Genomic DNA, 12,349 nt, shown 5'->3' with positions numbered 1-12,349 from the left:
TATACCAAGTGAAATAAGCCAGACACAAAAAGACAAATTCTGTATGGTTCCACTTATATGGCGTACCTGAGTAGTCAAATTCATGGAGACGGAAAGTAGAATGGTGGTTGCCAGGGTCTGCACGGAGCAGGGAATGGGGAGTCATTGTTCAGTGGGTATAGAGCTTCAGTTTTACAAATTAAGAGCTCTATGGATAGATAGTGATGGTAGCACAGCAACATGAATGTCATTTAGTGCCACTGAACTGATTAAGGCCAGGCACAGTGGCTCACGCCTACAATCCCAGCACTTTGGGAGGTTGAGGTGGGCAGGTCACTTGAGGTCAGGAGTTCTAGACCAGCCTGGCCAACATGGTGAAACCCTACCTCTACTAAAGACACAAAAATCAGAAGGCCGTGGTTGTTCACTCCTGTAATCCCAGATGTTTGGAAGGCTGAGGCAGGAGAATCACTTGAACCCAGGCGGCAGAGGTTGCAGTGAGCCAAGATCGCATCATTGCACTTCAGCCTGGGTGACAGAGTGAGACCCCACCTCAAAAATAAAAACCCAAAAAACTGATTAAGATGGTAAATTTTGGCTGGACGTGGTGGCTCATGTCTGTAATCCCAGTACTTTGGGAGTCCAAGGTGGGTGGATCATGAGGTCGAGTGTTCGAGACCAGCCTGGCTAAGATGGTGAAACCCCATCTCTACTAAAAATACAAAAATTAGCCGGGTGTGGTGTCAGGCACCTGTAATCCCAGCTACTTGGGAGGCTGAGGCAGGAGAATTGCTTGAACCTGGGCGGCAGAGATTGCAGTGAGCCAAGATTATGCCACTGCACTCCAGCCTGGGCAACAGAGTGAGACTCTGTCTCAAAAAAACAGTAAATAAAAAATAAATAAAAAGATGGTAAATTTTATGTGTATTTCACTACAGTTTTTAAAAAAATCAACCTGTGTGGAATTTGTTATCTCCCAAGTGGGTGAATGAGTTATTACTGGAATTAAAGTTCAATATCCTCCAAATCCTTTCTGCTTAGCACTGAGGAAGTATGGACAAAGAGACCCCGGGACCATGTTGTGGCCATTTAACACAAAATAAGCAAACACGTGGGTGAGGGATGGCTAAAAGCTCTGTTGGGCGCTGGCTATGGGGCATCCCTCTTTCTCTGAGAAAGAAAGATGATAACTTCCTGTAGGGACTCCCCGTGCTAGTCAGAGCAACAGGAAGTTTCCTGGGCGGTGGGCACCTAGTAACAGGCTCTCTCCGTTCTGTGCTGTCATCCAGGTTGCCTTTTTCCTCTACAATGGGGTGTCGCTAGGTCAGTTTGTACTGCAGGTTACTCATCCACGTTACTTGAAGAACTCGCTGGTTTACCACCCACAGCTGCGAGCACAGGCTTGGCGATACCTGACATACATCTTCATGCATGCAGGGTGAGTACTTGTCTTCTTTTGCTCTGTCAAAAGACCCTACAGAAAAATAAGTGGTCAAGATAGCCTGGATTGAAAATATAGTTTTTGGATTATTTTTATCTGCTTGGACACAGGATTTGAGATGGCTGCTTGAGACTCATTTAATACCAAAATATACAGGTACATTATTGAGAGTGAATGAGAAAGGGAAAACTGTAAAAGAAGGAAAATGCTAAAAGCCAGCAGTGAGAGAGCACACACATACACAGCATGTGATTCTATGTATTTGCTAGAGGTGTCTTGAAAATTTGTTCTCAGCTTCCTAGCGGCCAAAGCAAAAAGAGACATCAAGCCACCAGATTCATTGTCCATAATTGTGCGTCAGTTCCTCCCAGTGTGGTCTCCACATATACATAGAGGGTCTTCTTGAGGAACTCTGGAGATTATTAGAGTTTCCATTTATAGAGCCCTGTAGCCTCTTTGGGGGCTGGAGCACAGTCAGTTCTCATTGGTACCTCCCACTTCATGATAAGGAACTACCAGCTGGCCAGGTGACCACCCAGGTCCACATCCTTTGAAAAACAGCAGTCTGCAGGCTTTTATGTGGTGGAAGCACTGCGATGGGAGAGGAGAGACCCCAGACACCAGGCCTCTGTGGTGTCTTCTGCAGCCTCTCCAGAGAAGTGAAGGAGCTCACTGTTAGTCTGGGAAAAACCCTGGGGGTGCCTGGCCCTGGGATGGGAACTGGGAAGGGGGTCACTCTGGCCCCAGTGACACCATCAGAAAGACCCACAATGGCCAAGAGTGAGTTGTCCCATGAGCTTCCCTTCCCTTGAGCCTCTAAAGCAGGTGCAAGAGCTAATCCCGAATTGGCTGCACCTGTGAGGGAGGTGCTTTCGGGTGAAGAGATGTGAATGAACGCCTCTGCTCGGGCTGAAGAGGATCGTTGGTACAGGCTGCTTCCCTTGTCTGGTTTGCCCCAGGCTTCAATCTCACAGGGCTAACGAGCAGCGAGAGGGCTGTCATGCTTCACTCACATCCACTCATGAGCCAGGGAGGACAACAGACACGGGGCTGCCCTGCCCAGGCAGCACAAACCAGTGGCTGCACATGGGTTCGGACTGTCTGCCTTCTTTCCAGGACTGCCCCCTGACCTCTCTTGGTGCCTCAGGGTGAGGAAGGAGAATAACCAAAGCCTCCTTGCTCCATCCTCTGCCTCCTGGAGCCGAAAGCAGTGTGCTCACAGTGGACAGGGCTCAGATGCCCTCAGTTGAGGCCTAGAGGGCTGGCCTGGGCCTTTTTCCAGTAGTTGCTTTGAGGGGGCAACGCCTGCCAGGAAGAGTCCTTGGAGGAGTCTCCAGGTCTGTGGATTTTGAGCAAGGGGCTCTTGCCTGGTGCAACAGAGATAGACACAGCAGTAGACAGGAGACAGGGACAGCTGGCCAGTGTCTAGGGAGGTCGCAGCAAAGTGACCTGTTAACCGGGCATATTGGCTCACACCTGTAATCCCAGCATTTTGGGAGGCCAAGGTAGGAGGATCACTTGAGGCCAGGAGTTTGAGATCTGCATGGGCAACATAGTGAGATCCTCTCTCGACAAAAAATAAAAAAAGCCAAGTCAGGTGGTGTTTGGCTATAGTCTCAGCTACTCCGGGGGCTGAGGTGGGAGGATCACTTGAGCCCAGGAGGTCAAGCCTACAGTGAGCCAAGATTGCGCTTCTGCACTCCAGCCTGGGAAACGGAGTGAAACCCTGTCTCAAAAAAAAAAAAAGGGACCTGAAAAAAAAATGACCTGTTACTCAGAGACATACTGTAGGCCTGGGAATCCAGAAGCCAGTGTGGTAAAGAAGAGCTCAGAAGGAGGCAGGAGCCTTGAGTTCCTCCCCTGGCTTCTTCTAGTTTCAGGTTCTGAGACTGTAAAACAGGGCATGGTGCTGGAAAAACCTGAAAGGCCCCTCCGCCTGTGAATCTGATGTCACCAGCACCCTTTCCAGTGACTTTTCCTGATACGTCTAATCTCCCTAAAATCCTTTAGCTAGCAATCAGTGGTGGGTAGAAGATTGTAACATAGTAGAGTCCAGGACACAGCCTAACATGTCTACACTACCTTGCAGGTACACTCCTGAGTAAGCAGGTGCCCACGTGTTGCCCATCGTTTCTCTGTGCAGCATAGCTGGGCCTCCTGGCAGGGCCCAGCCTCTCTGTTACAGGCTGTGTTACTTCCTGACAGACAGCATCCCCCGGGAGCTGCCCAGGGGCTGTCAGCTCAATGTAAATGAGACAGTGGGTGTTAAAGTGCTTTGTAAAGTTGAAAGCACCAGATTGACTTACTAATAGTCATGTTACAATCTTTTCTGGTAACATGCACACAGCTAGACACCCCACAATTTTAGCAGCAATATCTAGTCACAGGTAGTATGGGGAAAAAGGCATTCACAATGTCAGAAAGCCTGGGGTCCCATCTCCCAGTCCTGAGGGTTTTGGAGCAGAATAGGTCTTTCTCTTCTTTTTTCTTTTCTTTGAGATAGAATCTCACTCTGTCACCCAGGCTGGAGTGCAGTTGTACAATCTCGGCTCACTGCAGCCTCTGCCTCCCAGGTTCAAGCGTTTCTCCTGCGTCAGCCTCCCAAGTGGCTGGGACTACAGGGGCACACCACGATGCCTGGCTAATTTTTGTATTTTTAGTAGATGACTGGCTAATTTTTGTATTTTGTATTTTTAGTAGTTCAAGGCCAGGCTGGCGTTGAACTCCTGACCTTGTGATCTACCCACCTTGGCCTCCCAAAGTGCTGGGATTACAGGCGTGAGCCACCATGTCCAGCCAAGGTCTCTTTTACAGCAGGAAAGAGAAACCTTCCTTATGAGACTTTAAGGGAAAACATTGAATTATTAAGTTACAAGATGTATCTTCAATGCCTGCACTTGTTTTAAGAACATATTTTTCTTTAAACATCTGTAGCTCTTACCAATAGAGCCAGAACATGGCCGGGCGCAATGGCTCACACCTGTAATCCCAACTGTAATCCTATAATGTGAGGCAGGTGTTATCACTTAAGGTCAGGAGTTCAAGACCAGCCTGGCCAACATGGTGAAACCCCATCTCTACTAAATATACAAAAATTAGCTGGGCATGGTGGCCCATGCCTGTAATCCCAACTACTTGGGTGGCTGAGACAGGAGAATTGCTTGAACCCGGGAGGCAGAGGTTGCAGTGAACAGATATCACTCCCCACTGCATTTCAGCCTGATTGACAGAGGCAGACTCCGTCTCAAAAACAAAAAGACAATAAAACAAACAGAGCTAGAATGACTACATGGCCCAGTGAATGAAGCAGATCAGGCAGATTAGAGACCTGGGCTGTGGTCCCAGCGTAGCCACTAACTGGCTGGTCACTGGCTATCTGTGAGCCTTAGTTTTCCACGTGTTAACTGATGGAGTTGCTGGATTTTTTTTTTTTAAGAGATGGGGTCTCACTATGTTGCCCAGGCTGATCTTGAACTCCTGAGTTCAAGCGATCCTCCTGCCTCTCAAAGTGCTGGGCTTACAGGCATGGGCCACTGTGCCCAGCCTAGTTGCTGGATCTTGACTGTGGTTAGTCTCACAGTGCCAAGTGAAATGCTGCCAGTCACCGCCCAGGCCCTGCACATGTGTTTCTGTCTCAGCTGGAAGGAATGCTCTTTCTAAGATGATCTGTCTAAATTGTCATTCCTTCCCCCAGACCATGAGCTCCTCAGAGGCAGAGATGGTCTTGCTCACTGCTAGATCCCTGGCATCTTGGGAGATGCAGGTGTTTGTTGAATGAATGAATGGATGGATGGATAGGTGAATGAGTGTGGTCTTTCTGTCACAGGATAGAACACCTGGGACTCAACGTGGTGCTGCAGCTGCTCGTGGGAGTGCCCCTGGAGATGGTGCATGGAGCCACCCGAATTGGGCTTGTCTATGTGGCTGGCGTTGTGGCAGGTAGGCCCTATGTCCACAGAGGCACACTGCCCCAGGGTAGGCTGGGAGACCCTGTGGGGCAGAGCAAGCCCCAGGCTTCCAGGACACACAGAAGATCCTCATCTCCAAGGCTCCTGACTTACCGGGCTGTCCTCCAGGCACACCCACCTCCCCAGGAGGCTGGAGAGGGGACTGTTGCCCAGAGAGGGAGGTGTGTAGCAGGACGAGGGAGGAGAGCACTGGATTTGGGGCAGGCTGGCCAACCGACTGTCAGTCTCACACCACCATGCAGTAGCTCTGTGAGCTTGGGGAAATTTCCTAACCTCTTTTGGCCATGTTAAGCTTTAAGAGGGAACTAATGAGATCTGCCTGTAGGGTTGCTAGGAGGGTGGAGTGAGTGAGGCAACAAATGGAACAACAGTGCTCCAAAAACTGGAAGGACACAGTGAGATCCCCACAGGGGAACCAAAGGGGTGAGTGGAGCCAGGCGCTGCCCTGGCTACGTAGTACCTGTCCCCAAAAGGAGAGCTGGCCGCTACCCAGACCAACCGCAGTCCCCTTGCCTGACCCACTGCTCACTGGGGGTCTGGCCTAAGAGACAGTGAGCCCTCGCTCCATCTGAAGGCGTCTGGGCTTCCAGCTGACTCGGCACACGTGGATGTGGCGGGTGATCATCCCTCATGGATAGTGGCCAGAGTGAGCTTTCCACCTTCTGCCCTCTCCCTAGTGGGAGGTGAGGCGGGTGAAGTGAGCTGGGGAGAGCGTGGATTTCTGCAGGAAGAGTCTGCCAGCCAGGCCTCTGAACATGAGGATCTCCCTCGTGATGTCTCCAACTTTATTGCCGGCAGTTTTTTTTTTTTTTTAACAAGGTTTGCCGCCTCAGCTCTTCAGCTTGACAGCTGTGCCCAAGGGAGCTTTGTGTGTATGTTTAAGTAAGATCTTAATCCTTTCTGAGTGGCATTAAAGTTGTCATCAGGAGAGCTGGGCAGCGTCAGCCTTGTAAACAGCAAGCGGGCGGGGACCCTGGGAGTAACTGAAGTGGTTTCAGAAATCAAAGAGGAAGGGTCCCACCCCACCCACATGAGGCTGGTCTGCTAGTTCATGAACCGTTGACCTGGTAGACTCACCCAGCACCATCTCCTTCCCTCCTGTATGCGCTGAGGTTAAAAACATTGGCCACCTTGGACAGCGCCCATGCAAGCCCCTCCTGGAATCCAGTGCTCACCATGTCCTTGAACAAAGGGCTAATGAGCATCTCTAAGTGCCAGACTTGTTCAGCCACCCACACACCCCCTAATCCTGACATCTGGGGATTTATAGCCCCATTTTCCATACCTCAATACCCAGAGACCCAGATGTTAAATGGCGAGGAGCAGGGAATACACTCATAACATTTGCAGTTAGTATTCAATTAGATGGGAGTACCAAAAACCTAGAAGACAAAAATTAGATTCAAAAGGACTGGGACCTCACCCAAACCAGGTGACGTACAGTGGGGAGACAGTGTAGGTGTCACCTGCCCAGTGACACCAGTGCAGAGTGGGAAGATTCAGACAGAAGCAGAGCTCATCTGCTGAATGTGAGCCTGTACAGCCGTATCATTGAGCACATGGCGTGCACTGTTCTCTCTGAGTCATTGATTAAGACCAGAGGGCACTCTGGTCACCACATATGTCATTGATCTCCATGATTAGTTGATTGATCTACCTCTGCTGTTTGCCCTTTCCTCCTCTCCCAAGCTGTCCTCTGAGAAAGGTTCTGGTTTACAGCCAGCCCGCTCTGGACTGGACCGGTGGCAGTTATCAGTGCCTGCCATATGCAGGCCATATTTTATCCACACAGCACTGCCACGAGGTGGGCACTGTTGCTCTCCCCCAGCACAAATATGGAAACCAAGGCTTAGAGGGCTAAGTGACTCGCCCAGGAAGACACAGCTAGAAAGTGGTAGAGCTGGGCACACACCCATGCTGTTTGACCCCCAGGGCTGTACTCTGAGCCACTACAATAGTGTGACGAGAACCAAACGGTGGGCCTTGTCCTTTTTGCAGATAATTTATTGTCAGAAACTAAGGCAGACCAGGTGCAGTGGCTCATACCTGTAATTCCAACACTGTGGGAGGTCAAGGCAGGAGGATCGCTTGAGCCCAGGAGTTCGAGATCAGCCTGGGCAACATAGGGAGATTCTGTCACTACAAAAAAAATTTTTTTTTTTTTTTGAGACGGAGTTTCGCTCGTTACCCAGGCTGGAGTGCAATGGCGCGATCTCGGCTCACCGCAACCTCCGCCTCCTGGTTTCAGGCAATTCTCCTGCCTCAGCCTCCTGAGTAGCTGGGATTACAGGCACGCGCCACCATGCCCAGCTAATTTTTTTGTATTTTTAGTAGAGACGGGGTTTCACCATGTTGACCAGGATGGTCTCGATCTCTTGACCTCGTGATCCACCCGCCTCGGCCTCCCAAAGAAAAAAATTTTTTTAAATTAGCCAGGCATGCTGGCATGGGCTTGTAGTCCCAGCTACGTGGGAGGCTGATGCAGGAGGATCGCTTGAGCCCAGAAATTCAAGGCTGCAGTGAGCTGTGATAACACCACTGCACTCCAGCCCGGGTGACAGAGCAAGACCCTGTCTCAAAAAAAAAAAAAAGAAAGAAAAAGCCAAAGGAGACCTTAATGATGTCTGGCAGCCTTACTCTCTCATTCCTGCCCAATGAAAGCGTTCCAAACCCATACTTTGTAACCAGGATAGCTAACTTTTATGGAGCATATACATGCTCCAGGCGTATGATAAAGGGTTTGTGGATGTTTGTGTATGCTATACTCATCACGGCTGTCCTATGTGGTGGGTACTGTCATCCCCATTTTACAGGCAGCTCAGAGAGGTGAAATGACTTGCAGATTTGCTCGCCTGAGAAGTACTAGGACTGGGGTGGAGCCCTTCCCAAGACCTGGGCTTCTAACCAATGCTTGAGGCCAATGTGCAAATCACTTATGGCTAGCAATTGTATGGCATGCAATGTAGGTATTTTAAAAACCAGTGTCTTGGGCTGGGCAAAGTGTCTCATGCCTGTAATCCCACCACTTTGGTAGGCCAATGTGGGAGGATCATGAAGTCAAGAGATCAAGACCATCATGGCCAACATGGTGAAACCCCGTTTCTACAAAAAATAAATCCAAAAAATTAGCCAGGTGTGGTGGCATGTGCCCGTGGTCCCAGCTGCTCAGGAGGCTGAGACGGAAGAATCACTTGAACTGGGAGGTGGAGGTTGCAGTGAGCAGACTGTGCCACGGCACTCCGGCCAGGTGTCAGAGAGAGACTCTGTCTCAAAAAAAGTTAAATAAAGATTATATAGATTATTAACCATGTGTGCATCCCCCAGAGCCTAGCTCAGGGCTTAGTACATGTTAGGCAATAAATATTTATAGAAAAAAGGAAAGTGGTCGGGCGCGGTGGCTCACACCTGTAATCCCAGCACTTTGGGAGGCCAAGGTGGGCAGATCATGTGAGGTCAGGAGTTTGAGACCAGCCTGGCCAACATGGTGAAACCCTGTCTCTACTAAAAATACAAAAATTAGCCAGACATGGTGGCAGATGCTTGTAATCCCAGCTACTTGGGAAGCTGAGCCAGGAGAATTGCCTGAACCCAGGAGGCGACGTTGCAGTGAGCTGAGATTGCGCTATTGCACTCCAGCCTGGGCAGCAAGAGCAAAACCCCAGCTCAAAAAAATAAAGTTGCTTATAGCCATTACTGGATAGTGAATTAAAATAAATAAAGAAAGAAAGAATAAAGGAAAGAATATGTAAATAAAGTCACATTGCTTAAAGATAAATGTTCTGCCAATTTTTATTTGGATTTTTTTTTTTTTTTTTCTGGGACGGAGTTTCGCTCTTGTTACCCAGGCTGGAGTGCAATGGCACGATGTCGGCTCACCGCAGCCTCCACCTCCTGGGTTCAGGCAATTCTCCTGCCTCAGCCTCCTGAGTAGCTGGGATTACAGGCACGCGCCACCATGCCCAGCTAATTTTTTGTATTTTTAGTAGAGACGGGGTTTCACCGTGTTGACCAGGATGGTCTCGATCTCTTGACCTCGTGATCCACCCGCCTCGGCCTCCCAAAGTGCTGGGATTACAGGCTTGAGCCACCACGCCTGGCCCTGGATTTTTTTTTTTAAGGCCAAAGGAGATATTGAAGAATACCTGCTTTAAAATTTTCTGGGCTATAGCTGGGCACGGTGGCTCATGCCTATAATCCCAGCACTTTGGGAGGCCAAGGGGGGTGGATCACCTGAGGTCAGGAGTTTGAGACCAGCCTGGCCAACGTGGTGAAACCTCATCTCTACTAAAAAGAAAAATGGCCAGGCGCGGTAGCTCACGCCTTTAATCTCAGCACTTTGGGAGGCTGAGGAGGGTGATCACAAGGTCAGGAGCTCGAGACCAGCCTGGCCAATATGGTGAAACCTTGTATCTACCAAAAATACAAAAATTAGCAGGGTGTGGTGGCGCGCGCCTGTAGTTCCAGCTGCTCAGGAGGCTGAGGCGGGAGAATCGCTTGAACCTGGGAGGTGGAGGTTGCAGTGAGCTGAGATCACATCACTGTACTCTAGCCTGAGTGATAGAGCAAGACTCTGTTTAAAAAAAAAATTCTGGGCTAAAATTATCGTAGCTATACATTATGGCAAAGTTGCCAATTTATCTGTGTGCTTGCGTGGACTTGGAATTTTGTGGTGGTGGATACAGAATTCATAATCCTGATGAGAACTAAATTCCATGGTTTGCCTCTGTGCAGAGGTATGATGTGTCACTCCAGTCTGCCATTCTCTCCTGGTCCTTTGCCCCCAGTGACTTCTGTGGAATTCATACTGGCCTTATCTGCCCATATCTGTTAGGATAGTTAAGAGCTTGTGAGAGGATTTCCCCTGACCCACACTTCCTGCCCAGGGAGGGCCTTTGTTACTATGCTTGTGTGTACACAGCCCCGTGTTTGTCTATGGTCTCTCCCAATTGCTCTAGTCCAGGGATCACCTGCAGTCACTTGAAGAAAGACTTTGCTCTTTTTTGGGTTTTACGGTTTTTTTGAGACAAAGTCTCACTCTGTCACCCAGGTTGGAGTGCAGTGGCCTGATCTTGGCTCACCGCAACCTCCACCTCCCAGGTTCAAGGGTGAAGCGATTCTCGTGCTTCATCCTTTCCAGTAGCTGGGGCTACATGCGTGCACCACCATATCCAACTAATTTTTGTATTTTTTTTAGTAGAATTGGGGATTCACCACATTGGCCAGGTTGGTCTCGAACTCCTGACCTCAGGTGATCCCCCTCCCTTAGCCTCCCAAAGTGCTGGGATTACAGGGATGAGCCACCGCACCTGGCCTGTAAGTCTTTATATCACCAATGGTGGGCAGGTGGGTTCAGGCCGTTACCTTCAAGGTTCCAGAATCAGGATCCAAGCTTCGGACCTGGGTCTCAAGCCAAGACTCAGGTCACTGAATTTCTGATCTGGAAGGAACCAGGGAGGATCCCCTCCAGCGGTGGCAAACCATTCCCAGGCACCGTCCCTGCTTAGTCAGAGCTGCTGCTTGTGTTCTGCTCCATGGGTTAGGGCGTCCTGGAAAAGTTTCCTTTGAAAAGAAAGTTTTGGGCCAGGCACGGCGGCTCACGCCTGTAATGCCAGCACTTTGGGAGGCCGAGATGGGCAGATCACCTGAGGTCAGTAGTTCGAGACCAGCCTGACTAATATGGTGAAACCCTGCCTCTACTAAAAACACAAAAATTAGCTGGGTGTAGTGGCACATGCCTGTAATCTCAGCTACTCAAGAGGATGAGGCAGGAGAATTGCTTAAACCTGGGAGGTGGAGGTTGCAGCGAGCCGAGGTCACGCCATTGCACTTCAGCCTGGGCAACAGAGTAAGACTCCATCTTGGAGGAAAAAAAAAAGAAAAGAGTTTTGCTGCTGAAAAGTTGGAAAGCCTTAGAGCTCATTTTACAGACATGAAAGAAAACTGAAGCCCAAAGAATTCAGGGACTGTGCCCAGGGTCACACAGCTAGCCGGCCAGGCCCCTTCCATACTCCTGCCACAGTCCCAAGCTGACCCCTCACCCTAGGGTCAGGACTCTGAGCTGTGGATAGGGTGAGGGAAAGGTCAGTGTATGCTGGCTTGACCCTGGCAGGGGCCCTTCCCTGCCTAGGGCTGCCCTGAGGCTGCTCTGCCTTGGTGGACTGTGCTGGGGCAAGAGTGAGGGAGTGGACTCTGGGCTGGTTTGTACAGACCTGCTCTGAGATGAGAGGCCAGCCTAGGGAGGCTAGGGCTTCCTCTGTCCAAAGGGTAATTAATGAGGAGCAGCTTGGGCAGCCAGCCCTCCTCGCAGCCCCGCAATGCAGCCTCCGCAGACTGCCCTGCCAGGAGAGCGTGGGAAACCTTTGTCATGCAGATCCTGCTGCCTCTGTGTTTGCCACCCTGGGATTTTTCTTTCCTGTTATATATGGCTGACCCTGTGGCTAGGCAGTAAAAAAAAGCAAAAGCAAAAGAAAGTTATCTGACAATAGATCAATACCTAATTAAAGCCAGAGGGAAGGCATGAAAGATTTATAGTTGCCCTGGGAGGGGAGGAGGACTTGGGAGTCCTCAGTTCATGACAGGTTGTTTGTTTGTTTTTTCTTTTTTTCCTGAGAGATTATATCCCACTTGAGACCAAGAATTGGTTGTGGGGAATCTCTTTCTTGAAGGATCTCAGTGCATGGAGAGGCCTTGATAGAGATGGGGGCAGGGGAGGTGGAAGAGTTTATCAGGGGCTCTCTGCTGCCAGGTGCTTGGTGCTCTGGTTGTGGGGCTGGGCCCAGCCTCCTCCTAAGTCATGGATCTTGCACCCCATAGAGCCTGCCGAATTTGGCTTTCTGCCTGTCCCTCCTCTCTCCAGCAGCTAATTGGCTCTTGAGCCCTCGGGCATTTTCCAGTGGTAATTTCTGCACACTCACCCAGGCCAGCCACCTCTCATCCTCTGAGCCCTGGGCTCTACCTCCTA

At 50.1% G+C, this 12,349-nt stretch overlaps 1 protein-coding gene across 3 annotated transcripts in view; it reads left to right on the top strand.

Moving 5' to 3' along the window:
• The window catches only part of RHBDL3 (rhomboid like 3), a 58,975-nt gene that overhangs the window by 26,783 nt on the left and 19,843 nt on the right, over positions 1 to 12,349 (top strand). For all 3 annotated transcript variants that reach the window (XM_032280915.1, XM_032280914.1, XM_032280916.1), the window contains 2 exons: positions 1,269 to 1,417; positions 5,247 to 5,359. In XM_032280915.1, the coding sequence (XP_032136806.1) occupies positions 1,269 to 1,417; positions 5,247 to 5,359 (262 nt within the window). The remainder of the gene's footprint in view (positions 1 to 1,268; positions 1,418 to 5,246; positions 5,360 to 12,349) is intronic.

This window comes from Sapajus apella, unplaced genomic scaffold, assembly GCF_009761245.1.
Source record: "Sapajus apella isolate SASKATOON/1434 unplaced genomic scaffold, GSC_monkey_1.0 scaffold12, whole genome shotgun sequence".
Taxonomy (NCBI): domain Eukaryota; kingdom Metazoa; phylum Chordata; class Mammalia; order Primates; family Cebidae; genus Sapajus; species Sapajus apella.
This window is presented reverse-complemented; position numbering and strand designations above follow the sequence as displayed.